Raw genomic sequence first — 27,755 nt, forward strand, 5'->3', positions numbered from 1 at the left:
GTGTCGCCTTCATCGCAGCTCTCGCCTCCCCAGCAGAGCTCCTTCGCTTGAACTTTGAACTCTGGATAGACGAAGGAAGCGAACGAATGCGCAGTCGGGCCAGATGAGACGAGGGAGGAGAATGCTCTGGGCGAATACCAAGAAAGTTGAGGACTTTAATTGTATTAGTGTGTGTGTGTGTGTGTGGGCGTGTGCAAGGTTTTAGCCTGCACCATGCCAATGACAGTTATAGTGTCTGTTTTGTGTGTGTATTTTTTGTCTCTCCTTCCTTTCGTTATTTAAGGTTTCCACTCTGAACAGAGCGCCTTCGCGTAGCTCCACCGCGCCTACGAGGCTATACATCCGTGTATAGGAACTTCCCACATCGACACACACACACAATGACATCAAGTACTTGTACCTAACCTTGGAGATTTTGCGTTAACTTTGTTGTCCTTATTTTTGTTTTTTACATGCGCACATGTTTGCAGTTGCGGAACACATCTGACACTCCGGAGAATGATGACACTAGCCAGAGTATTTGTTGTTTATATTGAGAAGACAGCAAGTGGTGCGCCCTTTAGTAAACAGCAAGCTGAAATTACGTGCAGGTGCGTGAAAGCAGTGGCTTCTTCACATTTGTCCATGCATGTGAATGTCGCACTCTTTTCCGGTGTCCCAAATGAACTGTGCTCGCTTAGGGATATCAACGATTCTGGCGGCTAAGCTAGACAATTAACGTCCGATTGAGTGACAGAGATGCATAATACTTTCGTTCTACTGTGACTGCAAAGAAGTTTTAATCATTGCGCTTGAGTTGTCTGACACAACACAATAACATGTTGCAAAGGTGACGTGGTATAGTTAACGTTTGCTCCTCATAGTTCTCTATCGCGCTGTTATCTTTGTCCTGTGCTGAACTTGTTACATAGCTAAGTTTGTTACAGATTCTTCTCGCCTTCCATATGTTACTTTTTAGGAACCATGTTTCGAGCCCGACAATGTTTCCATGCAAGCTGTAGTCGTGCATCTTTATTCTGCATATCGATATTGTTGCTGTGCTCGTCCGCAAGTTAATCATTTTCCAGTCCACGACCAAGTGTGTGTTTGCCTAATGGCTTAACTTAAGCTAACTCACTGCCTCCTTTTTGTACTTTTCATACCCAGTGAATCAAACAAATAAAAAAAAAACGGCAATAACCATCTCGGTGTTTAAACGTAGCTGAAGACAACTCGACATAAAACACTCTTCTTCTATAGCTGAAGATGCCTTAGTCAGCCTGTGTAGCAAAGCATTAGTAATATAATATCTTAGGCCAAATGTGCTTCGCTTAACTGGCCATGATTCCTTGCTTAGAAGTTCGGGCTTCTATATAGTACCCTGTTGTCATGATGTTGCCTGATAGCCTTTTCTAGCTATACTGTGATGCTGGTCAGCCTTTAGCTCCCCATGTTCCATATGTTGGTTAGTGGGACACCTAGCGTGCCTGCAACACGCTCGGTGTTAAATGTTCCCGTTAGCATTGTCGCTTAAACCATAGCTAACCGCGCAGCCAAGTTACAGTTTGCTCGAGTTGACATGTGAAATCCGTGAGAAGAAATCTTAGGCTGTAAACTTGTATTTTGCCAAACGCCAACACACGCTGTTAGCTGATAGTATATTGTCATATACCTAGCCGCGACACCTGCATTTAAGAGCAAGAACACAAACTATATTGCGCAGTATATCCACATTACTAGGCAGTGTTTTTATCTATTGTTACTTTTTTTCTTCCAGCCGAAAGACTGGGCCGTTTATTTGTCGCTAAGCGGTCTCCATAAATGTGTTTCAATTTCTGAAACTTCTCAGTTCAAGAGATACTGGCGACAATTTCGTTGTCTGTCATGCCAAGACTCGTGTGTGAGATGTAATGCGCACTTTTAAAGTTCGAAATAAACACGTTGTGCCTGTGTTTACCGTGGACTTGTGTCACCTTCTAGATGCCCTTCTGCCCGGCCACGTACTGTGTAGAGTTCTGTATGCTTCTTAATTTCGCTTAACGATTGTTTGGCGGCCTTATATTATTTGCCTACTTTAGTCACATAAAAGATCATTGATATCGATTATTGTTTTTGGACCATAATGATTTTTTTTCCTTTGAGTCTATTCATTTCCTATCATTCTCCGCAGCGGGTGGCAGTCGGCGGCGATAACAAAGTCATGGCGTCCTGCCAACCATTTAAGAAGGACAAAAAGAAAGGACAATGGAAATATATGTTACTTAATACGGCCCTTGGTGACTATAGAGACAAACAAGTTAACCCTTGCTGATATATGCAGCATAATTTTCGGGACTAGTATTTGACAACGCAATACGTCGGATCCCTCTTAACTTCTTATTAGTTGGGGATCACTATAACGATAAGCAATGCGCATGACAGAGAGCACGATTTTAAGTCATACAATCATGGGCCGCATGCTACCGCCTTGTACTCGCAATCTAAGAATGTCCGCCTCGTTGGCTCAGTGGTCGTGGCAAACCTCGTGCTCGCCACGTGCTTGCGACGGCGACAAAGGCAACCGGCGGAAGCCGCTTCTTCATTCGGGCGGAACGCAAAAATGTTTTTGTACGTGAATTTAGGCACATGTTGAAGAACTCTACCTATCGGAAATTAAACAGCAGACCTTCATAACGTCTAAAAGCGTTTGCAATAGGTCTAAATTGTGTTTTATGATGCTAAACAGCGCCAATAAATTAATCACTCTGGGAGTCTGCATTGGTGGCACGCGTTAAAAATTGGTAAATCATTACCTCCCGTAAGAAAAGCACTCTTATATCAATAGATATACAAAAAGATTGCACTCAAAATGTCAACAAGCCGTACAATGAGCGTGAAAAATGCTGTAGAGGAGAGACCCAGATGGCATCGACGCACATCGATCTAGTAACCTTCTGTCGAAAAATTGCACTGCGAAAGGCATTGTTTATGTTGCATTACATGCGGTGCACTCAATGAGGCCATTCGCATATGAGGAACACAAGCATGGGAGGATCAGGCTTACACAGAGTAATGTACCGCAATTTCTCGCTATTTATAGCGGTTATTATAACAATAATTGTAACATTAATTGCCCATTCGTTCAAGAAAAAAAAGCAAGCACCAAAATAGTGAGCACTTCTTTTCTCATTCCGCACGTGCGTTCTAGCGAATTCTTTGCAGGTATACAAATATTTCTACAGCGCGCCTCCATCCATTCCCCCAGTCAATTCTCATCTGAAGTTATTTGCTTAAAGTACAGACACTCAAGTACTAAAAGCTCAAAGTAGATAGCCGCAGGTGCTGTCAATTCGTGCGGAAAGCGCAATCAAAGGCAGCACTTATCTTTCACATTTACCTTGTTTATTTTCTTCATCAGTGGGCATAACATTCAACAATTTCTAAGACCGGCAAACACCACGTAAAAAAAAAAAAAAAACGGCGAGAGTGAACGGACTAGAGAGCGCCTGTATACGCGTAACCACGGCATTGACGTATGTCCGAGGTGCTTGCAACAGCTGGTGGGGCGCGAGGAAATGTCATTCCCTAATTACATGACGCGAAACAAATGATCTTTTCTGTATCTACTGTAAGGTGCATGCTCCGAAAACTGTCAAATGCCGCCCGTGTCAAAAGAGGTATGGACCTGCAAGCGAGTGTCATTCCAAATTGTCACAACGACCGCCAGTGACAGACAACTGATCCTGTAGGAGCTACAGAATAGACAGTCCAAAGAATACTTTTCGGATTTTCCAAACATATGTCTCTGCTGGCTCGAATCTGAGACCAAGATTTCTCACTCATTTGGACGATGTAATATATGCGCAGATCTTTTGCATACTGTACATTACGCTATGCAAGTGCGACTTATTCACGTTACTCACGTATTGGATATCCACGTATTATGCGTTTTCATGTATTAAAGCGAACAAGAGTTCTTTACTTAAACAAGCATAGAGGTTTGCCTGCGTACGTGCAGAACGAAGGGAAAAAGAGTAGCAAAACACAATTTGATATTTTTATTTCCCTTTTTGTCCGGCTTGCCCAAACATTTGAGTCCACTATCTTGATTTCACTACTGGTTTGTTATATGACATACATTAGGCGGGAGTGCTAACGACAGCTACAGCTTTAAAGGTTGTCAATTTATTCAATATAATCGAACAAAAATCCTTTGCTTAACGTTGCAATGATGGAGAGTGCCACAAACTTAATATGCACCTTGGTAAATAGGGCACAACTCTATCAAAGTTCTTAAAGGCACCATCATACTGGGCCGACAGGACACCGATGCTGGCAAGATGCCGATAAGACGCCGAAGCCGATGATCGGCTGGCCACTCGGCAGACCGTGTCGCTTAGAATGGCATTGTCATATTAGGCCGAAAACCCCGCCGATGCGACCGACGACTGCGAGTCCGCATAGTGTGACAGGTTCTCGTGCCGCCAACGCCGACAAAACCAATCTGCCGACCTTCGTTCGGTGAGGCTTGATGAGAATGGCTGCTGAGCGAAAACATCGCACCGACAATGCAATCGCCGCAGCAGTTGAGCTTGTGTAGATGTCTATTCGAGCTTCAAGTGAGTTTAATACTGCTTCCAAAGTTGAACTGCACGACTGTCGGCTCTAGCAACTGTCTGCATTAACTGTGAGTCGGTGTCGACGACGTTCAGCGGAGGTTCGGTCTGTACCTGCAGTCGACAAGTTTGTGCAACCACTACCGGCGGGCGCGGTCGCACTAGGCCGACACGATGCTGATTTTGGTCTGCTGAGTTCAGTATAGTTGAGTTCTGGCTATAGCGATATCATATGAACCACTTTTCACTTCGTAGTGCGCGGGCACAAGAAGCAGCAAACGGCCGACACGGCCCGAAAAGCGAGAACCCGCAACTGAAATCAGCAGGGCTGTTTGCGAAGAAGCCCGGTCGCTCATTTCAGCCGTGTGATGCGCCGCTCTCGATATGCGCAGATCTGTGTTTTGTAGCACTTCGTCATTACTTCACGATATTGTTGCATGGTTTACGCTGTACTTGTAGTAAACCCTACTGCGTAAAACCTGTACTGTGTGTGTTCACCTTTATTCTTTGAGATTGGCCATGTTGCTCTTTATTTCCTTCCCTCCTTCTTGTCTTTCATTTCTATGTTTCTGTTTCCTGCTCTCTGAAGAGTAGGCACGCCTTGTGCCCCTTCTGGTGGCAGTTGTCACCCTGCTCCTCACTTTCCCTTACCTGTCAAGTGTACATACGTTTTCAAAACAAATAATAATAATAATAATAATAATAATAATAATAATAATAATAATAATAATAATAATAATAATAATAATAATAATAATAAAAATAATAATAATAATAATAAGCAAACACAGATGACAGTTGATTAATTTCCAACTTAGGCTTAACGGGCAAACTTTGATGTTTGAGAAACAGCATAAATTTCTTGGATTTATTCTTGACCGCCAGCTTACATGGGCTTCACACATCCGCGCAATTGAAAAGCAGACCAATGCAGTAATAAACGTACTTCGGCGACTCGCAGGCACAACGTGGGGGGGATCAGTCTCTTCGCTACTACAAGTTCATAACGCACTCATAAAATAAAAAATTGCTTACTTGGCACCTATTCTCCATGGTTTATCGCAAACTTCTGAGGAACGTCTTCAACGTTTACTAGCAAGGGGGCTGCGAGTGTGTCTTGGGGTTCCGCAGGCTACTTCGAGTTCTTTAGTACTTGCTGAAGCTCGTCACTCCCCATTTCCAGTCATACGAACGGTTGAAACATGCCGACATATTTATCGCATCTTAACCGAACACGAGAAGCATCCATTAAACCTCGCGCACACCGAAAGAAACAAAAGCAACATTCACGATGTTGTTCGAGAACATAAAGCATTATTACCAAGATTTGAATTATGCAAAGTGGATGTTAGTTACCCTCCCTGGATGCTAACATACCCTAAAATAGAGTTATCGGTTGACGGCATTATATCTAAGAGAGACATGTTCATAGTAGCCGCACAGCAACTGGCACTCTTCCAAATTTACTCATTATACCCCCAGTACATCCACGTTTATACAGATGGTTCGTGTCATAAAAATTCCTCGACTTCAGCATTCGTCATTCCACATTTAGCGCTAGAGCAAACATTTAAATTATCCCGGGAGACATCTTCCACCATGGCAGAACTATTTGCAATCCTGTGTGCTTTGCGTTTCATAACATTAGAAAAACATTCGCAAAAATGGGTTATCTTTAGCGATTCGCAAGCCGCTCTCACATTACTACAGAGCAATAAGAAAAATTCTTTTAACACTTCGATATTGTATGAGACGCTCAAAGAACTTACAAAAGCAAGCGCAATGAACCACGTAATTGCATTTCAGTGGATTCCTGGGCACTGCAATATTCCTGGTAATACTGCAGCGGACGCAGCTGTGAATCGGGCGCACAATAACGTGGAGACAACCAATCTTCCCCTATTGCGTAGTGAAGTCCGTCTGATCCTGAGACAGATTTCTTGTCGCCTCAGCAAAACTACCTGGTTTGACCAGCAAACTAAAAACTCGGAGTTATACTTTATAGACCCATGTATAAACTTATCAATGCCAGAAACTCTAAGAGACAACAGAAAATTTGAAACTTTGGTACACCGCCTGCGTCTTGGTACTGCATTTACGAAACACTTCTTGTACAACATAAAACGTGTCTCTAGTCCGCAGTGTTCTTGTGGCCATCCAGACGAAGATGTGCATCATCTTCTTCTCGAGTGCATGAAATACGATACACAAAGAACGGTACTGCAAGCTAATTTGTTTATATTAAACAGAAGACCATTCACTCTAAAAAAGATACTTGGCCCATGGCCAACTGCGGGCCTTCAAAAAAGAGCACTTCTTGCTCTGAAAAAGTTTTTAGAGGACACCAACATTTTGGGAAAATATTAAGTATTGGATGATCCGAATACGCTAAATGAGTTACATAAACGTTGTTCGTGGTTCGCAGTTGGTTTATGTGGTGATCGCAACTTTTACGCAATATGTATAATTCTGTCCTGTACTTGCAGTGTATTACAAGTGTTGTGTGTTTTGGCTGTTCAAAGCATCGGACCTTATATATGCGTACGTGGACTGAACTAATGCACAGAACTTTGCGACTCATGTACTGTTGGACTGTATATTTTTTATTGATCCGGTGTTCTACTGAGTGTTATATTTAGTGTCGCTATTCTCCTTTTTTACGCAAATTTGTTTCGTCTGCGAAGGGACAAGGAGTAGCCGGTGCCACCACATAAAGGCGCCAACCTCTCCTAACATTCACTTCAATAAAAAAAAATAAGCAAACGACGAGTGTATATGTAAACTGATGAGTGGCTCTAGTAGATCGGTATCTAAACATCGAAAGTAGAAGTGCCATCTATCTTACAAGCAAACATTCGTAATTTATGGACTCTGAAATAGGCAAACAAAGGTCACTGCACAGCAAGTCCGCAATCGTAATGATGAATTGATGCCTGTTTTCATCTCATCATTCCTACTCGTTTTGCGGTTACTTGCAGCCAGTTAATGCCGTAGCCCGATCATTTCTGTGTGACGGTGACAATGCTTCATTGAAAAGTTGCACACGGCATTGTGTGACGTCATGCTGTCACGTGTCTAAGTACAAGCACAGGAGCATGTCAGGCACGACTGACATGCTGCTCCGGGTGAGATGGTGAGGATCGAAAGAAAGAGAGTGCGATCAAAACAGAAACAAGGCACGCGCATACTATCACATAGGCTAACGCGAATGCTCCAACGCAAAAGTTACTTATAGAGTCTGTTTGAACCCTGTATCTCGCAGAAATGCTGTAAGCGCGTTAGTGGGGAGTAGTTGGGATTTCTTACACTGCCGCGGTCCAAGAGCGTCCCGCAGCCGAAAAGGCCACGTGTCGTGTTGCATGGTGTTTGTTGAACACACTGCTGTTTCCTTGCCGATGCCCCGCAATTCTCGGGACCGCTGCATTTGCCCGCTTTCAGACGCTTCACAGCCCTTGCGAAAGTTGCGAAACGGTTCAACGGCGCTCGTCGATCACAAGTAACCTCGCCGTAGAAAATCACCCATAAAGTCAGGAAAATTACGATTTTGACTCAAGTGCGCCGAGAAAGAACACGCCCTCGGCAGTACCAAGATAGCTCATAGAGCAAAATTAAGAACACGCGCATCGAAAGCGGTCGCTATATAAAACGGCGCGAAAGCGAAATGGGCGGCGAGAAGCGGTCCATTTAATTTTATTCTTAAGCAAACATGTTGAAGACGCCACGACTTGGATAAATATCCACGGCAGATGAGCAGAACGTATTGCAGAGTGCGCCGTCTCGAGATGTCCGCGTGCTACTTTCGTGAAATCGACACATATTACGTGTACCATCTCACACGCTGGTTCGTCTGGCTGGTGAACGCTAAAGGCTCACTCACACTAGGCCCACACGACACCGATTTCGGTTTACCGACTATCGGCAGATTGTTAGGCGTTGGTACAGTTTGACAGAGGCGCCGACACCAAGGAAAAAACGCGGTCGCTGACAGTCGGCAGACCGAAATCGGTGTACGGTCAGCCTTGTTTCTGTTTTGATCACACTCTCTTTCTTTCGATCCTCACCATCTCACCCGGAGCAGCATGTCAGTCGTGCCTGACATGCTGCTGTGCATGACGTCACACAATGCCGTCTGCAACTTCAGCACGGTTAATTTAATTTTTTTAATTATGGGGTTTAACGTGCCAAAACCACTTTCTGATTATGAGGCACGCCGTAGTGTAGGACTCCGGAAATATTGACCACCTGGGGTTCTTTAACGTGCACCTAAATCTAAGTACACGGGTGTTTTCGCGATTCGCCCCCATCGAAATGCGGCCGCCGCGGCCGGGCTTAAGCACGGTATATATACTCTTAAGCAAAATTACACCCTTTTGCCACACAACGATAATCGTCATCTGTCTTGTCCGCATTTCCTTTCTTTAACGCGGCGAGCCGGGTACTTCCAAGTAACGAACGGCGTGCCCGTTATCAGCATGACAAAGCATTCTCGACAGGAAAGTAGCGAGCGCAGCGTTTTCAAGTAAGGAAACCCAAGCAAGGCAGATGACGATGTACAGCCAAATGTACACCCCAAAGGGTGTACATTTGTTTTAGAGTGTACACTCTAAGAAAAGTTTACACACTCTTAAGCAAAATTACACCCTTTTGCCACACAACGATAATCGTCATCTGTCTTGACCGCGTTTCCTTTCTTCAACTCGGCGAGCCCGGTACTTCCTGCAGTAACGAACGGCATGCGCATTATCAGCATGAGATAGCATTCCCGATAGGAAAGTAGCGGGCGCGGCGTTTTCAAAAAAGGAAACGCAAGCAAGGCAGATGACGATTATTGTTGTGTGGCAGAGATACACCCCAAAGGGTTTTACTTGGCCTAAGAGTGCACCCTTTCAGGTGTATCTTTGCCACACAACGATCATCGCCATCTGTCTTGCCCGCATTTCCTTTCTTCAAAACGCTGCGCTCGTTACTGAGCCTCAGCTTGTTTACTGACCACGGCCGTATTGGTGTTGATCGATAGGGCAGTGACGAGACGCTCTCCCTATGTCCACAATTATCCGCCAACTTCGTTCTTGACGCCCTTTTAATGCGCGTCCCCCCTCACCACTCCTCGTATCCGTCACCCCACCCCCCTTCTTAAAATTCTTTTCCGTTAGTCACTGTCGCACTCTTCAACATTCATCTGGTCGGACACTAGCCCTCGACTTGCTTTCACATTGAAGCTTTCCCTTTCATTCATGTCGCTCTTTGGGAGCCCACTTACTGAAACTTTGTTTCGTCGGAAAGGGGGAAGGAGGGGGGGGGTTCATCAGAAAATTTCGGTTGGGGGGTTTTGACACCTCTCCCTCCTGGCTATGCCAATGTCCGATCGAATATCAAAAAATTGAAAATTTCCTTTATCTTTCCCACAGGGAGGATTGTCGGCTGATTTACAAGAATGCTTATCAGCAAGGCTAGGTTGTCCTAGCAATACAAAAAAAAAAAAGGTGTCCGCGACTCCTCCTCTAGCTCGGCCCTGGCTGTGCATACGCGGCCCGCGAGCCCTACCTTGGATGTAGACTGCGGTGGGCGCCAAGTTTGGCCGACCTGCGATGTATGGTAGCTTCCTGGGTGCCGTTTTCCCTCGCGCCTAGCGTTGGAGGTCGCGTAATGTCGACAGGCAGCTCGAAGCGTTCGCTCCCCTCCGCTTGCGCTCTTCATCGAGTCAACGTTGCCACAGCGAACGTACGCGGTCATCGAGTGGAATCGGTTCATGTTTGCCTCTGCTTGCCTGCCACCATGCTTGTTACCTTAATTGCTAAGTGAATGTTTACTGCAATTCATACGGCCAATAATACTACGCACCTTACTTAATGCAGTTGTCTAATACTTTGGTATTGCCGTCGATTCTTCGGCTTTCGGGCGAAACTGCGCGTTTTTTTTTTCCTAAGCTTAATTCCTACTATAGGAGCAAAAGGGCGACTTCTGCTTCTCTCCAATAGTTTTTCTCCGCGGCCATCCACTGTTGGCGCTTATCGCGTCAGCGGGAACGATCACTTTAGGCCGCATGAGCTAAATGGACGCACATTGGTTGTTCTCCTGCCCCCTGTTGGATCTGGAGGACAATCCCACCGCTGTCCACCAGTTATTGGATCTTGCCGTTGAGTGCGGGAGTTGGCCGACGTTGTGATATATATCCTTACGGCGGGTTCCCAAGCTTCTGAGATGTTGAGTGATATTTAGATCGCAACGACGCTTGCACCGTTGCGATCTCGGAGGCCACGGACAGCTGCGAGAAATCTTAGGCTCTGCGGGATGTTTGGCTTGGGATGGTGAAAAAAACAAGAGAAGGATGATGTGCCTGAAGGTCAGCGTTCTGCCGTTACCCAATTTACGGAAACGCTGCGACCAATCGCTGGACAAAGCTGTATAATTAGTTGCAAAACTACCTGAAAGCTTTAATTGTAGCGGGGGATGCCAGCCTGGTCGCAGGCCTCACATGCTGAAGCATACCGGCTGCAGCGAGCCATAGCCCTCAGCTCATGAACACAAACAAGGTAGAAGGTACAAAAACACGCATACAGAAGATAGGATATACAACAGATTCTCACAGTTATATATTGAATGCCCACAAATGTGAGGAAACGGCCGAATCTCTTCATTTCCCTAAATTATTAACAAATATAATGTCAGCCAAATAAATACAGAAATAAAAAATCAGCTGCTTAAGAGCCGTTACAATGATGATGGCGCTTATTCTAGTAAACATTCACACATTAAAAAAAAACACGCGAATTTCAGTACGTCACAAGGTTGACTTTCTAGCTAGCACGCAAGTATTTCTACAACAGGTGAAGTAGCTAACAAACAGAAAGCCCCGTTGCCTCATTTCACGCCTGCCTGCGTAAAAGCCGTGGTAGGCGACGCCGCTCCGGGTGCTGGTAACAACAGATCGCGCCCAATCTGTTGTTTGCGCCAAAAAGGAAGGGCTCGGCAAGACACGAGTCAGACCGCCTTATCAGACGAGGCGTAATTGGGACCCAGAGCGTGATGGGGCGGGAGGGGTGGGTGAGACAGGCCCCATATTTACAGGCCAGGTCCTGTCTGCTTTTCTCTAACATTTTGTCTGTGTGCCTGTGCGCTTCAAGATCTGTTCAACATGAACTCTCCCAATTCGCCATCTTGTTGCCTTATACAAACACAGAAACTTTCGAAGGTGTAGGGGGGGGGGGGAGTACACGTGCCCGGCGTGCTACTCACTGGCTATGCCATTGGAGCACGCACTTTGTCGAGCTGCGGACTTATCTTCTTTCGGTCGCAGAGACGTTGAGATTTTACAATGCGTCACTGACTGCTTTGTCTCAGGATCGTAACCGCACTTCTAAGTTCCGTTCCTAACGATGACCCTCGACTGAAAGACTGGTCATTTGCAAGGATTTGCTCTCGCCTACTTCGCAATATTCCATAATTAAAAATCCAACCGTGTTCACATGGTAGCTGAAATCAAGCACGAATGGTGAAAAGTGTTGCACTCGTTCCGGAGCGAAGGCTTCCATTCTAAAAGTGGCAAGAAAGCTGGGTGTTACTCTGCAAGTAGATCATTTGGATGGTGACGCATAAACAATTTATTTCCTTAATAACGCAGCCACTCTCAAAACATTTTGATACCCTCGTATATGACTCCTCGTTTGGTCGCCTCGCTGTTTCTGCCTGGTGAAAACACTATCAAGAGAAATTTAAACACGAACTAATCTGGCACATACCGAAACGTGCTTCTCTAGAGAGTTTTAGAAATAACGCACCCAAGTGTGTTTGCGCGCCCAAGGACCCAAGCCGATCGGATCGTCTTCTGTTCGTGCATTCACGAGCACCTATAAGGGATTTGTTTTTTCGCGGGTGGTTAGGAAGGAGCAGAAAGTTAAGCGTTTATGTATAAAGGGATACAGCACCTCGTATTCACTAGTAATCCCACGTAAACGGTATTCTAGGTTACGTTTCCCCTGTTCGCGTTTTAAGTTATTCTGACAATATGACGAGATTATACACAAAGTAATTAAGTACATTCTATGGAGTAAATGGGTTTGAGCAGCTGTGAGATAGTCGGGCACAAAGCCCCACAGGCAATTTCAGCTTCCATCAGACATTGTCTCCCGCATAGAACTGGCAGTTCTCGACGCACACATTTCGCTACTGCTGCGCGTTTGGCGCAGACGCAGGTGTGCGCACGACGTGTATGTCCGTTGACCTCCGTCTCTGCACGGCGTGCAACCGCTCGTAAAACGCAAAATGTATTTGCTTCGTAAGCGCGTACCGTACATTTTTTTATCGCTATAAAACGCCCCCCTAACTTTCAGCTTCGCAGATTTAGTAGAAGGCCTCGCAGCACGACTGACCTGTTTCCATCGCCGCGCACTATACCACGCCACTCGAGAGAGGGACCGTGAGTACGCCGTGTAGGCATAATTGGCGAATAAATATTATTATTATTAGGTAGTCACAAAAAACCGATATAAGAAGTTAGCGATGGCAGCTCCAAGACCGGACATCTTTAAGAAATATCTGGACCTCGAGCAACCTGAAGACCAGGTGTTCTGCACGTACGTCTTCGTCGACGCCACGTTGGAGAATGTGAGATCAAAGATGATGGTGCTGAGCTACGAACCGAAATCGCCTGAAGGTACGGTGCGGCTGTTTATCTTGCTCTGCAACGTCTCTTCGTCATACATTTGAACCGCACGCAAGGCGTTAGCAGCCTGTCACTGAGTTGTCGCGACTCGCTCGCTTAGAAAAGCTCCTCTTAACTTTCAGTGGACATTGGTAGAAACGTAAATTGGGAGGTCTGCAGAAGGAAACTAAGGGTAAAAGGGAATGTGAATAAGAATTGTTTTAAAGTGTAATTTCTAGAGTGCGGACAACAAACACACAAAGAGAGAGAGAGAGAGAAATTTATTCTTGATGATATGGGGTGACTTCCTCGTAGGGTGGAACCCTTAGTTCAGAGGCTCATTGGCTCGCGCCACACATCATCATCATAAAAAACTTTATTGTAAGACTGAGGAGTTTGGAGCTCGCAGGCTCCCGGGCCCCTGCACGACCCCACTGCACTCAAGCGTTTATGTTGCTTCGCTCCGTAACGCTGGCAGCCCGATCAGTAGCCATGGTCTGCACGACCGGGTCTCCAGAGCGCATGCAGGGCCTCCCAGTCCTCCCAGGCCTTCAGGTGCTTGAGACCCCGAGGGGAAGGATCCACCGGGCAATGAGAAAGGAGGTGGAGAGCAGAAGCGCGAGGTTCGGGACAGAGATTACAGGCTGATGTGAGGAAAAGTGGGTGATAGTGAGAAAGAGTCAGAGGAGATGGGAGAGTGTGAGTTTGTAATCGGCGCCAAAGGGTTGCTTGTCGATTGCTAAGGGATTTGTGCGGTGTGGGGTACAGCTGACGCGCCGCCTTGGAGGCATTCGTCAGCTCGTTGAAAGTGTGCGCGCGCGCTCCTTCGGGAATCCCGGATAGGAGGCCGCAAGAGCCCGGTTTAAAGAACCTCGGGCTAAGAGGTTGGCGGCCTCGTTTCCAGGATTCCCGCAGTGCGCGGGCACCCAAATCAGCTCCACATGACGGGGCGGGGGTGCAACGGGCGAGTCCAGTATGCAAAAAGCAGGGACGTGGACTCGGCCACGTGCGAAATTTAGGATTGCAGTTTTGGAGTCTGATAAAACATACCGTGCTTCTGTGTTGATGATAGCTAGGGCAATGGCGGCTTCCTCTGCAGCTTCGGGCGAGGTGTCTAGGAGGAGTGTGTGCGTTCCAATCGGAGAGAGAGTGTGATCCACCACGACAGCGACCACTTCATCACCCTTGCAGGCTGCGTCTACCCATACGGCGTCCGGTTCCGATCCGTAGTAACGGTGCAGTGCTTTAGCTCGAGCTCTGCGGCGCTTATCGTGGTGGTCGGGATGCATGTCTACAAGTTCCCCGATTGTGTTGTGGAGGCCTAATTGTAAGAGTTGGTCGGTAGGTGTATTTATGGGAAGGTGGGGGGCGACTTTGTATGCCCGGCGAATAAGAGCGTCCATGGCGTCAGTTTCACGGCGAGAGAGCTTGAGATAGGGGGTGGAGTAGAGTACACGGGTGAGTACAAAGGCGTGAACAAGTCGGCATAGATCACGCTCCCTCATGCCTCTGTGGTGGCCCGAGACCGGGCGGATGAGGTGCGAGATCGCCCCTACTACCTGCTTGAGTCTCCAGAGTGTAGTCATGTGCTTCCCATCACTCTGGATATGCATACTAAGTATCCTGAGGGTTTAGACCTCTGGTATCGGTCTACCGTCCAGCTCGATGACGATGGGGGAGCAAGGCGAGTTGCGGTTCTCGGGACAAATGCACAGCAGCTCGGACTTCTGTGGGGAACAAGAAAGTCCTACGCTAACTGCATAGCTTTGGGTCAGATTGGTGGCTGCTTGGATGGTGTTCTGTATGGCGCTATCACTGCCATGGGTAGTCCATAGCGTAATGTCGTCAGCGTAGAGAGTGTGTTCCAGGTGAGGAACGGTTGCCAATTGTCGTGCTAGGGGGATGAGAGTGATATTAAATAAAAAAGGTGAGAGGACGGAGCCTTGCGGGGTGCCTACGCTTTTTAGTGAGTATGTGGGGTAGGTGAGCGGGCCGAAGTGAAGCTCGGCCGTGCGTGCTGTGAATAATGCCTGAATGTAGGTGTACGTACGTGCGCCCACATTCAGTGGGGAGAGTGCAGTCATGATCGCGTGATGTTCGACGCGATCAAAGGCTTTGGATAAATCCAAAGCCAGGACTGCCTTGGTGTGGCTTGGAATGAGCGGATCGAAGATGTCATGGGTGATTTGCAACATGGTGTCTTGTGTGGACAAGTGGGGGCGGAATCCCACCATGCTGTGAGGGTATAAGTCATGGTCTGTCATGTGCTGTGCGAGCCTCGCTGATACCACATGCTCGAAAAGCTTTCCGAGACACGAGGTTAGCGAAATTGGGCGAAGGTATTGGAGTGTAAGTGGTTTGTTGGGCTTCGGAATGAAGATTACCTTTGCGTGTCGCCAGGACTGGGGGAGGGTGCCCTCTTTCCAGCACTGGTTGACGTACTCTGTGATGCGAGTAATCGATTGATTGTCCAGATTACGAAGCGTTGTGTTGGTGACCTGGTCGGGGCCAGGCGCGGAATTGGTGCGGAGAGTCATGAGGGCTGCTCTGACCTCTGCCTCTGTTATGTCGGTGTCGAGTTCGGGGTTCGGCTGTCCTGTGTATGAGGGGAGAGGATATGGTATGCCAGGTGAAGTGTATGTGTCGCGGAGGAGGAGGAAAGAGAAAAGTAGAAGGCAGGGAGGTTAACCAGAATAACGTCCGGTTGGCTACCCTACACCGGGGGAACGGGAAAGGGGAAAACAAAGATCACAGGGAGAGAGAGGAGGGAAGGAAAGAAGGAAATTGCGGCGAGTTTGCTGACGCGTGTGGTCTTACAGAAATCGCGTTAATAGTCACAGATGGTCGCACAAACCCGTCGTCCTTAAGAAACACAAAAGCGCCTTCACCGCTTTATGGGCCGACGGGCGATGGGGGCGGTGTTCTAGCAGCACCTGCACAGAAAGCGGCCGATTGTCCAGTTTTTGGAAAGCGGAGTGTACCCAAGAGAGCATCGGGGTTGTCCAAGTGTGTGTGTATGAGCCGGGTGATGTGGTGCTGGGTGGTGTTTTTTGTTTTCGATGGATCGATGAGGTGGCGAAGGAGGTGCGACGCCCGTTTGGTGGTCAGTTTGCCGGCGATGCCGTCGCATACTTGCCCCCAATTTGAGCGGCAGAGCTCCTCCGAATGTAGTTGAACTTGGGATTGTAAAGCGGCTAAGCATTTCTTTAGTGTTCTGTTATGTTTACCCCGTTTCCACCTTTCTAGGAGGCTGTGGTAGGCGTCCCAGACGTGGGTGAGTCGGGTGTATAGTGTTGGGGTGTCTGTGGTGGTTTCAATCTGCTGCGTATGTTGTTGGATGTTGGATGTATGTTGTTGGATGTCGGTGTTGGATGTTGGACATCACCGACATCACCCAGTCGGTGATGTCGGTGATGGGGTTGTCAGGGAGGGCAGTCCGCGTGGTGCGGAGAGCGTCCCAGTTAATGAGTTTGTGTGTCACGTAGGTGTGGCGGGGTGGTTTGAATGGGACAGTGACTTGTATCATGTAATGATCACTGCCCAGTGTGTGTTGTGTTCTCGTCCAGGTCCCATCATGGAGGGAGCAGCTGATCACCAGATCCGGACTAGTGTCCATGCTGACATTGTTGCCAATTCGCGTAGGCATCTGAAAGTTGTTGTGGACGGAAAGTTGGAGGTTCTGCATGAGCAGCCAGAGCCTGCGACCTCTGTGTGTGGTTGTTTTATATCCCCAGTCAGTGTGCTGACTGTTGAAATCCCCACCGATTAGTACGGGGTGCTTCCCTGCTAGGCGGTACAACTCTCGGAGGAGGTAGTCCAACGAGGCCATCGGTTGGGATGGGGGGTTGTAGATATTGGCAATAAAGATGGATGGGTGTGTATGTGTATGATGGATAATTTCGGTGATCGCGCAGGGCGTCTCTGACGTGATGTAATGTGTCTTGCGTGTTAGAGTGCGGTGCACAAGTGTGGACGCCCTGGGTATGTTTGTGGTGTCAGAGTGTGCGGAGTTGTAACTGGGGAGTGTGGCCTGATTGGCGGTATCTTGGAGAAGAAGGACTTGGGGTGTTGGGGAAAGTGTAGGAAGTAGAAGTTGCATGGGCGCTTGCTTGCCCCGGAAGCCGCGCCAGTTCCAGGTTATGGTGTGAAGGGAGTTATTGTTGCCCCGTCCCGCCGTATTGGAGCTTAGAGGGATGGATAAGAGGGGTTAGACTCGCGTCTATTGGGATGTGGGGTTCCATGGCAGTTAGTTGTGCTGTGGGGAGAACGGGGTAGAGAGCGGGGGGAGCTGCGTGAGGCGTATTTCGAGGAGGTTGACCATTTTCTGAAGTATAGATTCCATGCAGCGTTCCAAGTGCGTCTCCACTTTCGTAGTGAGGTCAGTGATGAGAGCATTGAATTTGCTTTCGAGGCGAACCTCAATCTCTTTGAGTTTTTTGTCGGATTGGTCGGAGAGGTCTTTCAATTTGGAGTCGACATCAGTCGGCTCGGAGGTGAGGGGTTGGGGGGGGTGACACGTTGTTCCTTTAGGGGGGTGATTGAGAGGGAGCGGTGTTGGTTTGTGAATGAGTAGGAGGTGAAGTTGGGGGGGAGTGAGAAAGAGTAGGAGAAGGAAGTGAGCTCTGAGTGAGGACTGTGAGGCGTCTTACCTCCTCCCGCAGGGCCTGGAGCTCCCCTTCGTTGTGGTCCGGAGTTTTCTGGGCGGGGGCAGGCGGCGATCTCCTCGCACGGTCGGCCCAGGTGAGGTCCTGCTGGGGCTTGTGGCTACGGTCACGTAAAATGGAGCGCGCAGTGCTTGCACTGCGCGATGACTTTCGCGGGGCTGGGTTCTGCTCCCGGGCTCTTGACTGGCATCCGGTGGTTGGCTGGGTGCGTGGTGGCGGGCGTGCGTACCGGTACTTACATTGAATATTCCCAGTATGATGCCCGTCCCCACAGACAATGCACTTGGGTGTACAGGTTGGGGGTTCCGTTGGCGTGTGCTTGTCACCGCAATTGTGGCAACATCCGCTAGTTGGCGCGGGACAGACATCCTGGCGGTGTCCGACACGGCGGCAGTTGTAGCAAGCCTACATGTTTGGTCGATGAGGAAAGCAAGTGTGAATACACGCCCAAAAGCGGACAGCTTTTGACAGGGGGCCGGTGGCGAAAGTTATAATAATGGATTGCTTTTTCCCGAAGGGCCGAGCGTCAATAATTGGTAGTTGAGGATTGAAGGGAACAAGTCCTTTCAGGATTTCACCGTGCGACTCACCACTGTGGGCCATGTGAATGACGCCCCTCACGGCATCAGCTGGCGGAGCGAGGTATGCGGTGACATCAGCTGCGCTCGTGCCGATGCCGATTGACGTTATTTGGGCATAAGCCCGAGCTCGAGCCTCCTCTGGAGGACTGATTATCAAGGTATTGTTTGTTGGATGCAGCCGCACCTGGTCCTGAGCGAGCGCTTCCTGCATGTGGGTTTTCGTCGCATCACAGATTGCTGCGAAGAGCGTTCGAGGGGTCTCCTTGCGTCCAAACCGCCGCGTGGTCAGACTACGATTTTGAAGTCTCCCCGCGGGAGTTGCGGGAGAGGCGCGTGTCGCGTACGAAGCGGGCGCTGCGCAGCTGGCGGCGCCGCAGCTCGGTATATCTGGGCGGTTGAACGGCCGTCGCCGCCCTTGGGTTCCGTTTGGGGAGACTGAGTGGCAGTCGCCGGGCGGTACTGTTTGCGGAGGCGCAGGACAGTCTCCCATTCCCCGTTTAGGGCTTCGGCGGGGTCGATATCAGTGCCGTTTACTTGGTATTCCATGGCCGAGTGGTCTGTGGGGGGTCACGGACGCTAGGCCTAAAACAGGCGTAGCCTCGGCGTGTCGCGCCACACGGCGTGCCCGCTGGATCAGCCGTCGCTGCTCCTGCGGGTCTTGTGGTTCCTGCATGTGGTTTCTTGTTCCATGTTCTTTCATGTTTGTTAATCGAGAGGGAACAGATACTCCCCCAGTTGACCTTTTTTATTTTCTCCGATGTCGACCGCCAGTTGAGCCACTTTAACTTCACCTACGCCACCTTATACTGCTTCAATTCATATTACCTTTATATATAAAGTCCTTTACTTAACTGTTGCGTTGTTGACTTTCTTTCGTTTTAGACTGCACTATTTACGCAAATGGCGCGCATTTTTTATCGAGTAAAGCCACATTTCCGGTTCCGCTTTTAGACGTGCGCAGTGTGAACGAGTGCCTTCTGGCTTTCATTTCGGTCTCTTTTTCTCTTTCTCCTTTATTATTATTATTATTTTTGCTGATCACTCATTATGACTGCTCCGCACATAGCTATACGGTATAACTAGGTGTATGTTTTGTTAAAAGTTTAATTTTCACGCCTTCTTCATTGTCCTACGTGCACTAGAAGGTCTCAAATCTTCTAATATACCAGACCAAAGTGATTAGATAGCCAGATCCAATGAACCCCAAATCGATCTGAAGTCGCATAAGAAAAGATTATCATCGAAACCGCGACGAATCCCTCACATTGTCTGTTTGTACTCCTCGCGTCGATGTGCTGTCTTCGGTGCACAAAGCTGTCACCAAGGTGTTGGACAAACCTGTTGCAGCCGGGCTGCCTGCCCTAATGCATATACAGCCATTTACATTTGTGGCGTGGGCAACGCAACCAAAACAAAAGCATTCTTTACTAGAGCCGAGCCAACGTAATAACACACAGGTCTTTGGAGAACATTAATTTATTGAACTTGATCCCGTACTTATGCGCCAGCCTAAGCCACACGCTTTTTCGAAACTGCTCAATTCCACTTTACGGCCTGGTTCTTGAGGCCCGTTTTAGGATCCTGTATATTGAATAAATAAATTATCTATATTGAACGTGTTACATTATGCAGAATCCCATACTTATATGTTCTATAGTTGTCATGTTTCTAGAGCTGGCACCTAACCGTGGAGCGAGCACATAGATTTGGGTTCTGAGCATTTGTGCTCAGTTTTGTTGCTCACTGTGCTGTGGCTGCTGTTTTGACACACAAATGAACCTGTTCATTTTGTAATTAGATATGAAGAAAGAGGGCTCACACCATCCTTCCTTCACCCTAGCTTAGTGAATTTTTTATGGACAGTATTTTTTATTCTTTGTTTCTTTTCTCCAGAGTGCCCAAGGTCTACGTTTTGTGGTGTGGGTACTGACCAGTGGCCAGACGCGGGCGTCGACTCCGAGCTTTACCTCCTCCCAGTAGCTCTCTTTAAGGATCCATTTCTGAAGGGCCGGAACAAGTTGGTTCTTTGCGAAGTTCTCAACTCGGACGAACAACCTAATGGTAACTACTCAGTTTCTTTGTAAACAAATCGCGTATTTCAACAGGAAAGCATAACGAATAGCCATATTACTATGGATCAACTTCTTGTGTTTCTGTGTATCTCCAGCGTCCTCCGAGTACATCCTTAAACACTCAGCAATAAAAATAATACGACAAAAACAATAGAAGGAACTACATGTGTGACGGTGGGCACTGAACCAGCGTCCCAAAACGCAGCAGGCCATTTCGCTGCTTATTAGACCAGCTTTACCAGTATTTCCATCTGCAAGCTAGCCCTTTGAGGCGCTTAGCGCGTACGTACGTCCCGTCGCATCACAACTGAAATACGAATATGAGAGCCCGCCCGTTGCCATCATCCTTTTCTAGTGGCAGCTGGCGGTTTGTTCGGTACACCATGCGATATAGCATCGCCTTCGGGTTGGACCCAGGTCGGTGGCAGAAAAGAGACACTCAGCGTTGCCCATTGTGTGTAGCACTACTGTATACGATAAAAGTGAGACACACACTTGCGACAAAATTTGTGCACAGTCGCACGTCTCGCTATCATTACTGCGATGGACTGCGATGTGTAGCTGTGCCACAGCCGCACAAAACGACGATGCTTGGAAGCTGTAATTCGGTGTCGACGAGCACCGGAACAGCGCCACACTGCATTGTTCGGACAAAACGTGAAATTCGGGTTACACTGGAACGAAAGTAATTCTACAATGACGCAAGAGCAACACGCCATGTCGTCATTAGACAGTGCTTAGCATAACATTATTTCCACGTGGCGTGGGATCTCTGCAAACATTTGTTTCGCTATTGGAAATGTTGGAAGGAAGGACGTCTACAACTTTAAGTTATCTCGGAGATCAAATGGTGACGTGAGGTGAAATAAGTACTGACTGCAATTACAAAGTTCACCACCACAAGTGGGGCAGCTATTTAGAGCCAGATATTCATGAGAGGGGGGGGGGGCATATAATCATATGCCATTTATATCATAATATATCGAAGTACATCGAACAAAAAAGATGAAGTAGGAGTAAAGCGTTTGTTCATGATTATATTTAATTTAGTGTTCCATTCTAAGATGTACGAACCTTATGAAACCACCCGAACATACGTTTGAAATTCAATCAGGTGTATCTTAGATACACACACACACACACACACACACACACATATATATATATATATATATATATATATATATATATATATATATATATATATATATATATATATATATATATATATATATATATATATAAATATATATGACTGGGACGGTGCGCTGGCCCAGTCACGCTGTTGCAGATACGTCAAAGCACTTCCTGTTGGATACAGGGCAAACAGGAAGGCTTTTATGACCCCATATCTTTTACGAGGCAGGCTGCAGCATCTGGACCGCTAGTTCTCTTCTAAGGGGAGAAAAATAATAATGGCCCTTGACAACTGCAGTGCACATTACTGTATGATCGAGCTGATAAGCATCAAAGTTGTTTGTTTCTTTCTTGCCGCCTAATACTACTCCTGCTCTTCAACCCATAAACCAGAATATCATTCACCCGCCGTGCATGGTTGCTCAGTGGCTATGGTGTTGCGCTGCTGAGCACGAAGTCACGGGATCGAATCCCGGCCTCAGCGGCCGCATTTCGGTAGGGGCGAAATACGAAAACACCCTTGTACTTAGATTTTGGTGCACCTTAAAGAACCTTAGGTGGTCGAAATTTCCGGAGTCCTCCATTACCGCGTGCCTCATAATCAGAAAATGGTTCTGGCCCGTAAAACCACATAATTTAATTTTAACCAGGGTATCACTCAGTTTGCGAAATCTAAATACCGAAGAGAGCTGCTAGAGCGGGTGCTTTTGTGCTCCGAAGTTGGGCAGCAATGCGAAGCGGACCTTCCCGACGGGGTACACATAATCGCTCACATGTCGAAGAGCACCTTCACGTGTTATCGCCAACTGTTTTCGACACTTGTTAGGCCTGAGCCCGAGGATGCGTCCGTAGGCGAAGAGGTGTCGGCGGAGTCCAGCGACGACGACTGCTTGAGCTGTAAGCGCTGTTTTGCTAACGGATGTGACGCTTGCCGACTACATCGCGATTGCCCATGGTGTCACCGCAGCTGGCCGGCTAAACGAGGAATAAATCATAAATGATATTACGTGCTCCCAGGACGTCCCCGATTCCGATGAGGATAGCCCATGCGCGGGGCAACGGCCCCGACCTAATAGCACTTCAAGAGAAGCCACGGAAGCGCATTTAATTTTATAAAAATTTTCTTAATGCACTTCCGACAGCTTGCGTGTTTGTGCCGCTTAGGTGGACTCAGAAAAAAGTGTCTCGTCAGCCGCGAGATTTGCGTAAAAAGGTAGACGTCAATAACGCGGTATTTCAGCATATTGAAGTGTGCTCCGGTTTGATTTGAATGATGTCTTTGTTGTTTTGTTGTTCACTCATTTATTCGGCATTAGCGTAATTCTTCGGAAATTTCCTGCGGTGCCATGAAATCTGAGTTAACGAGCTTTGCATATATATATATATATATATATATATATATATATATATATATATATAGTCATATCGTAAGGAGCCAACAAACACTGACACCAAGGACAACATAGGGGAAATAACTTGTGATTAATAAATGGAATGAAGGAACGATAAATTAATGGCAATGAAAGCGGATAAAAAACAACTTGCCACAGGTGGGAAACGATCCCACAACCTTCGCATTTCGCGTGCGATGCTCTACCAATTGAGCTACCGCGGCGCCGTTTCCCCATCCACTTTCTTGGGTATTTATGTTTCCTAGTAGAACCGTGGGAGTGTTAGTCAGCGTTACCACTCACAGGTGGGATCGTTTCCCAAACCTGCGGCAAGTTGTTTTTTGATTTCCATTAATTTATAGTTGCTTCATTTCATTTATTAAGCACAAGTAATTTCCCCTGTGTTGTCCTTGGTGTCAGTGTTTGTTGGCTTTTTATGATATGACTAATGAAGACGGACCCTTCGGTTGACCCCCTTCCTTCTCGTTTACACACACACACATACACAAACTCATATATATATATATATATATATATATATATATATATATATATATCTGCGTGTGTCTGTGCTCTGTGCGTGTGTCCGTGTGTGTGTCCGTGTGTAAAGAAGACACACGAACACAAAAAGAGAAATGCAGCAATTTCTGAGTAGCCATTGATAAAACACCGAATGAATGTTTTCTATAGCATGCATGAAATATGTCACTTTCCAACAAGGAACCCTTTACAAAGACTTGTTTTCTTACTGTATAAAAAATCTGTAGACTCATCGAAAGGTCTGCACGTTTACTATCGTTAGTCTCTAGAAGCAGCGTACAGTTTGGACTGTGAGCAGATACTCCATGACCTGTAATTTTTTATTGTGGCTTCGCATAGTGAATATATGGACAAATGAAGATCCTATATAACTGCGATGGTTTGTATAAAAAATCTCTAATGGATGTTTTCTGAAATAATATTTAACTTACCTTAAGAACATGAGAGTATTGCTGAGGCAAAGAGAGACTTACAGCAATAATAATAACAAAAAACGCGCACAGTGTAAATAGACGTGTGCGACATCAGTATGAAAATAGAAAATAGGAGGGAAATAACTTTTATATAGGGCAAAACCATTCATATCCTTAAAAGCAACCTGTAGGCTGTAACAGTCTATGGAACGTACACACAATTTGCGGTAGTGTGAGGCAAAACTGACTAAAATTTTGATTGGTTGTGCGAACCTATCGGTAATCGGTGACTCCTTATTAAGAGAGCCATTGCTGTACCTACGCTATTATGATCTCTCTATAATCTTGATGTTATTCATAAGTGACATTGGCGAGAACGCCGTGTAGCTGATAGCTTCAGAGGCTACAGTAACAATTTTTGCTAAATTCATCATCATCATCATCATCATCATCATCACCATCAACCTGGTTACGCCCACTGCAGGGCAAAGGCCTCTCCCATACCTTGTTGGTGAAGCAGCGCACTCACACGGACACAGAGAAGACACACAAGACGACACTCGCTGCAACAGTGTCGTCTTGTGTGTCTTCTCTGTGTCCGCGTCAGTGCGCTGCTTCACCAGCAAGCAATAATGATCAATCACCAACTAGCCCAACTTTCCACATTACTGAGCCTCTCCCATACTTCTCCACCAACCCGGTCATGTACTAATTGTGGCCATGTTGTCCCTGCAAACTTCTTAATCTCCTCCGCCCACCTAAATTTCTGCCGCCCCCTGCTACGCTTCCCTTCCCTTGGAATCCAGTCTGTAACCCTTAATGACCATCGGTTATCTTTCCTCCTCATTACATGTCCTGCCCATGCCCATTTCTTTTTCTTGATTTCAACTAAGATGTCATTAACTTGCAGTTGTTCCCTCACCCAATCTGCTCTTTTCTTATCCCTTAACGTTACACCCATCATTCTTCTTTCCATAGCTCGTTGCGTGGTCCTCAATTTCAGTAGAACCCTTTTCGTAAGCCTCCAGGTTTCTGCCCCGTACGTGACTACTGGTAAGACACAGCTGTTATACACTTTTCTCTTGAGGGATAATGGCAACCTGCTGTTCATGATTTGAGTATGCCTGCCAAACGCACCCCAGCCCATTCTTATTCATCTGATTATTTCAGTCGCATGATCCGGATCCGCGGTCACTACCTGCCCTAAGTAGATGTATTCCCTTTCCACTTCCAGTGCCTCGCTACCTATCGTAAGCTGCTGTTCTCTTCCGAGACTGTTAAACATTACTTTAGTTTTCTGTAGATTATTTTTAGACCCACCCTTCGGCTTTGCCTCTCCAGTTCAGTGAGCATGCATTGCAGTTGGTCCACTGAGTTACTAAGCAAGGCAATATCATCAGCGAATCGCAAGATACTACGGTATTCTCCATTAACTCTTATCCCCAATTCTTCCTAATCCAGGTCTCTGAATACCTCTTGTAAACACGCTGTGAATAGCATTGGAGAGATCGTATCTCCCTATCTGACGCCTTTCTTTATTGGGATTTTGTTGCTTTCTTTATGGAGGACTACGGTGGCTGTGGAGCCGCTATAGATATCCCTCAGTATTTTTACATACTGCTCGTCTACACCCTGAATACGCAATGCCTCCATGACTGCTGAGGTTTCGACTGAATCAAACGCTTTCTCGTAATCAATGAAAGCTATATATAGGGGTTGGTTATATTCCGCACATTTCTCTATCACCTGTTTGATAGTGTGAATATGGTCTATTGTTGAGTAGCCTTTACGGAACCCTGCCTAGTCCTTTGTTTGACAGAAGTCTAAGGTATTCCTGATTCTATTTGCCATTACCTTAGTAAATACTTTGTAGGCAACAGACAGTAAGCTGATCGGTCTATAATTTTTCACGTCTTTGGCGTCACCTTTCTTATGGATTAGGATTATGTTAGCGTTCTTCCGAGATTTCGGGGCGCTCGAAGTCATGAGGCATTGCGTATACAGGGTGGCCAGTTTTTCTAGAACAATCTGCCCACCATCCTTGGAGAAATCTGCTGTTACCTGATCCTCCCCGGCTGCCTTCCCTCTTTGCATAGCTCCCAAGGCTTTCTTTACTTCTTCCGGCGTTAGTTTTGGGATTTCAAATTCCTCTAGACTATTCTCTCTTCCATTATCGCCGTGGGTGCCACTGGTACTGTATAAATCTCTATAGGACTCCTCAGCCACTTGAACTATCTCACCCATATTAGTAATGATATTGCCGGCTTTGTCTCTTAACGCATACATCTGATTCTTGCCAATTCCTAGTTTCTTCTTCGTTGCTTTTAAGCTTCCTCCGTTCGTGAGAGCATGTTCAAGTCAATCCATATTATACCTCCTTATGTCAGCTGTCTTACGCTCGTTGATTAACTTGGAAAGTTCTGCCAGTTCTATTCTAGCTGTAGGGTTAGGTGTAGGTAGGTTCTTTCATACATTGGCGTCTCTTGATCAGATCTTTCGTCTCCTGCGATAGCTTACTGATATCCTGTCTAACGGAGTTACCACCGACTTCTATTGCACACTCCTTAATGATGTCCATAAGATTGTCGTTCATATCTTCAACACTAAGGTCCTTTTCGTGAGTTAAAGTCGAATACCTGTTCTGTAGCTTGATACCGAATTCCTCTATTTTCCCTCTTACCCGCTAACTCATTGATCGGCTTCTTTTGTACCAGTTTCTTCCGTTCCCTCCTCAAGTCTAGGCTAATTCGAGTTCTTACCATCCTATAGTCACTGCAGAGCAACTTGTCGAGCACGTCCACATATTGTATGATAGCAGAGTCAGCGCAGAGTATAAAGCCTATTTCATTTCTAGTCTCGCCATTCGGGCTCCTCCACGTCTACTTTCGGCTATCTCGCTTGCGGAAGAAGGTATTCATTATCCGCATATTATTCTCTTCCGCAAACTCTACTAATAACTCTCCCCTGCTATTCCTAGAGCCTATGCCATATTCGCCCACTGACTTGTCTCCAGCCTGCTTCTTGCCTACCCTAGCATTGAAGTCGCCATCAGTACAGTTTATTTTGTTTTGACTTTACCCATCACCTATTCCACGTCTTCACAGAAGCTTTCGACTTCCTGGTCATCATGACTGGATGTAGGGGCGCAGACCTGTACGACCTTCAATTTGTACCTCTTATTAAGTTTCACAACAAGACCTGTCACCCTCTCGTTAATGCTATAGAATTCCTTTATGTTACCAGCTATATCCTTATTAATCAGGAATCCGACTCCTAGTTCTCGTTTCTCCGCTAAGCCCCGGTAGCACAGGACGTGCCCGCTTCTTAGCACTGTATATGCTTCTTTCGTCCTCCTAACTTCACTGAGCCCTATTATATCCCATTTACTGCCCTCTAATTCCTCCAATAGCACTGCTAGACTCGCTTCACTAGATAACGTTCTAGCGTTTAAACGTTGCCAAGTTCAGATTGCAATGGCGGCCTGTCCGGCGTGCAAAATTAGCCCGCCTAAATTTAAAATAAACTTATCCGCTCTAGTCTCATGCTGTAGAATAGCACGCCTTAACCTCTTTCTTAAATTTTTAGCTTCGCGTTTTGATAACCCGCACATAAAAAGAACTCACCGCATTGGGCGCACCTTTCGCTCTAACACCGCATATCCCCCACAAACCCGCACCGCGACATCTCGGCAGTTATTTTTCCTGCCCAAACCACGAGACTGGAATGGCCTGGCCATTGAAAT

General features: G+C 46.8%; 2 protein-coding genes across 2 annotated transcripts in view; both read left to right on the forward strand.

The window, feature by feature from the left end:
* LOC126535826 (uncharacterized) overlaps nucleotides 1-1,935 on the forward strand; it is a 145,962-nt gene extending 144,027 nt beyond the window's left edge. The window contains exon 6 of the mRNA XM_050182658.3: nucleotides 1-1,935. This exon is cut by the window's left edge and continues 325 nt beyond it. The gene's annotated coding sequence lies outside the window, so the exon portion shown is untranslated.
* Nucleotides 1,936-13,073: 11,138 nt separating this feature from the next.
* LOC126535830 (glutamine synthetase-like) overlaps nucleotides 13,074-27,755 on the forward strand; it is a 39,448-nt gene continuing 24,766 nt past the window's right edge. The window contains exons 1-4 of the mRNA XM_055073297.2: nucleotides 13,074-13,227; nucleotides 16,782-16,924; nucleotides 17,877-17,955; nucleotides 20,354-20,521. Coding sequence (XP_054929272.1) covers nucleotides 13,074-13,227; nucleotides 16,782-16,924; nucleotides 17,877-17,955; nucleotides 20,354-20,521 — 544 coding nt within the window. The remainder of the gene's footprint in view (nucleotides 13,228-16,781; nucleotides 16,925-17,876; nucleotides 17,956-20,353; nucleotides 20,522-27,755) is intronic.

This window comes from Dermacentor andersoni, chromosome 4 (genome assembly GCF_023375885.2).
Source record: "Dermacentor andersoni chromosome 4, qqDerAnde1_hic_scaffold, whole genome shotgun sequence".
In the NCBI taxonomy this organism is placed as follows: domain Eukaryota; kingdom Metazoa; phylum Arthropoda; class Arachnida; order Ixodida; family Ixodidae; genus Dermacentor; species Dermacentor andersoni.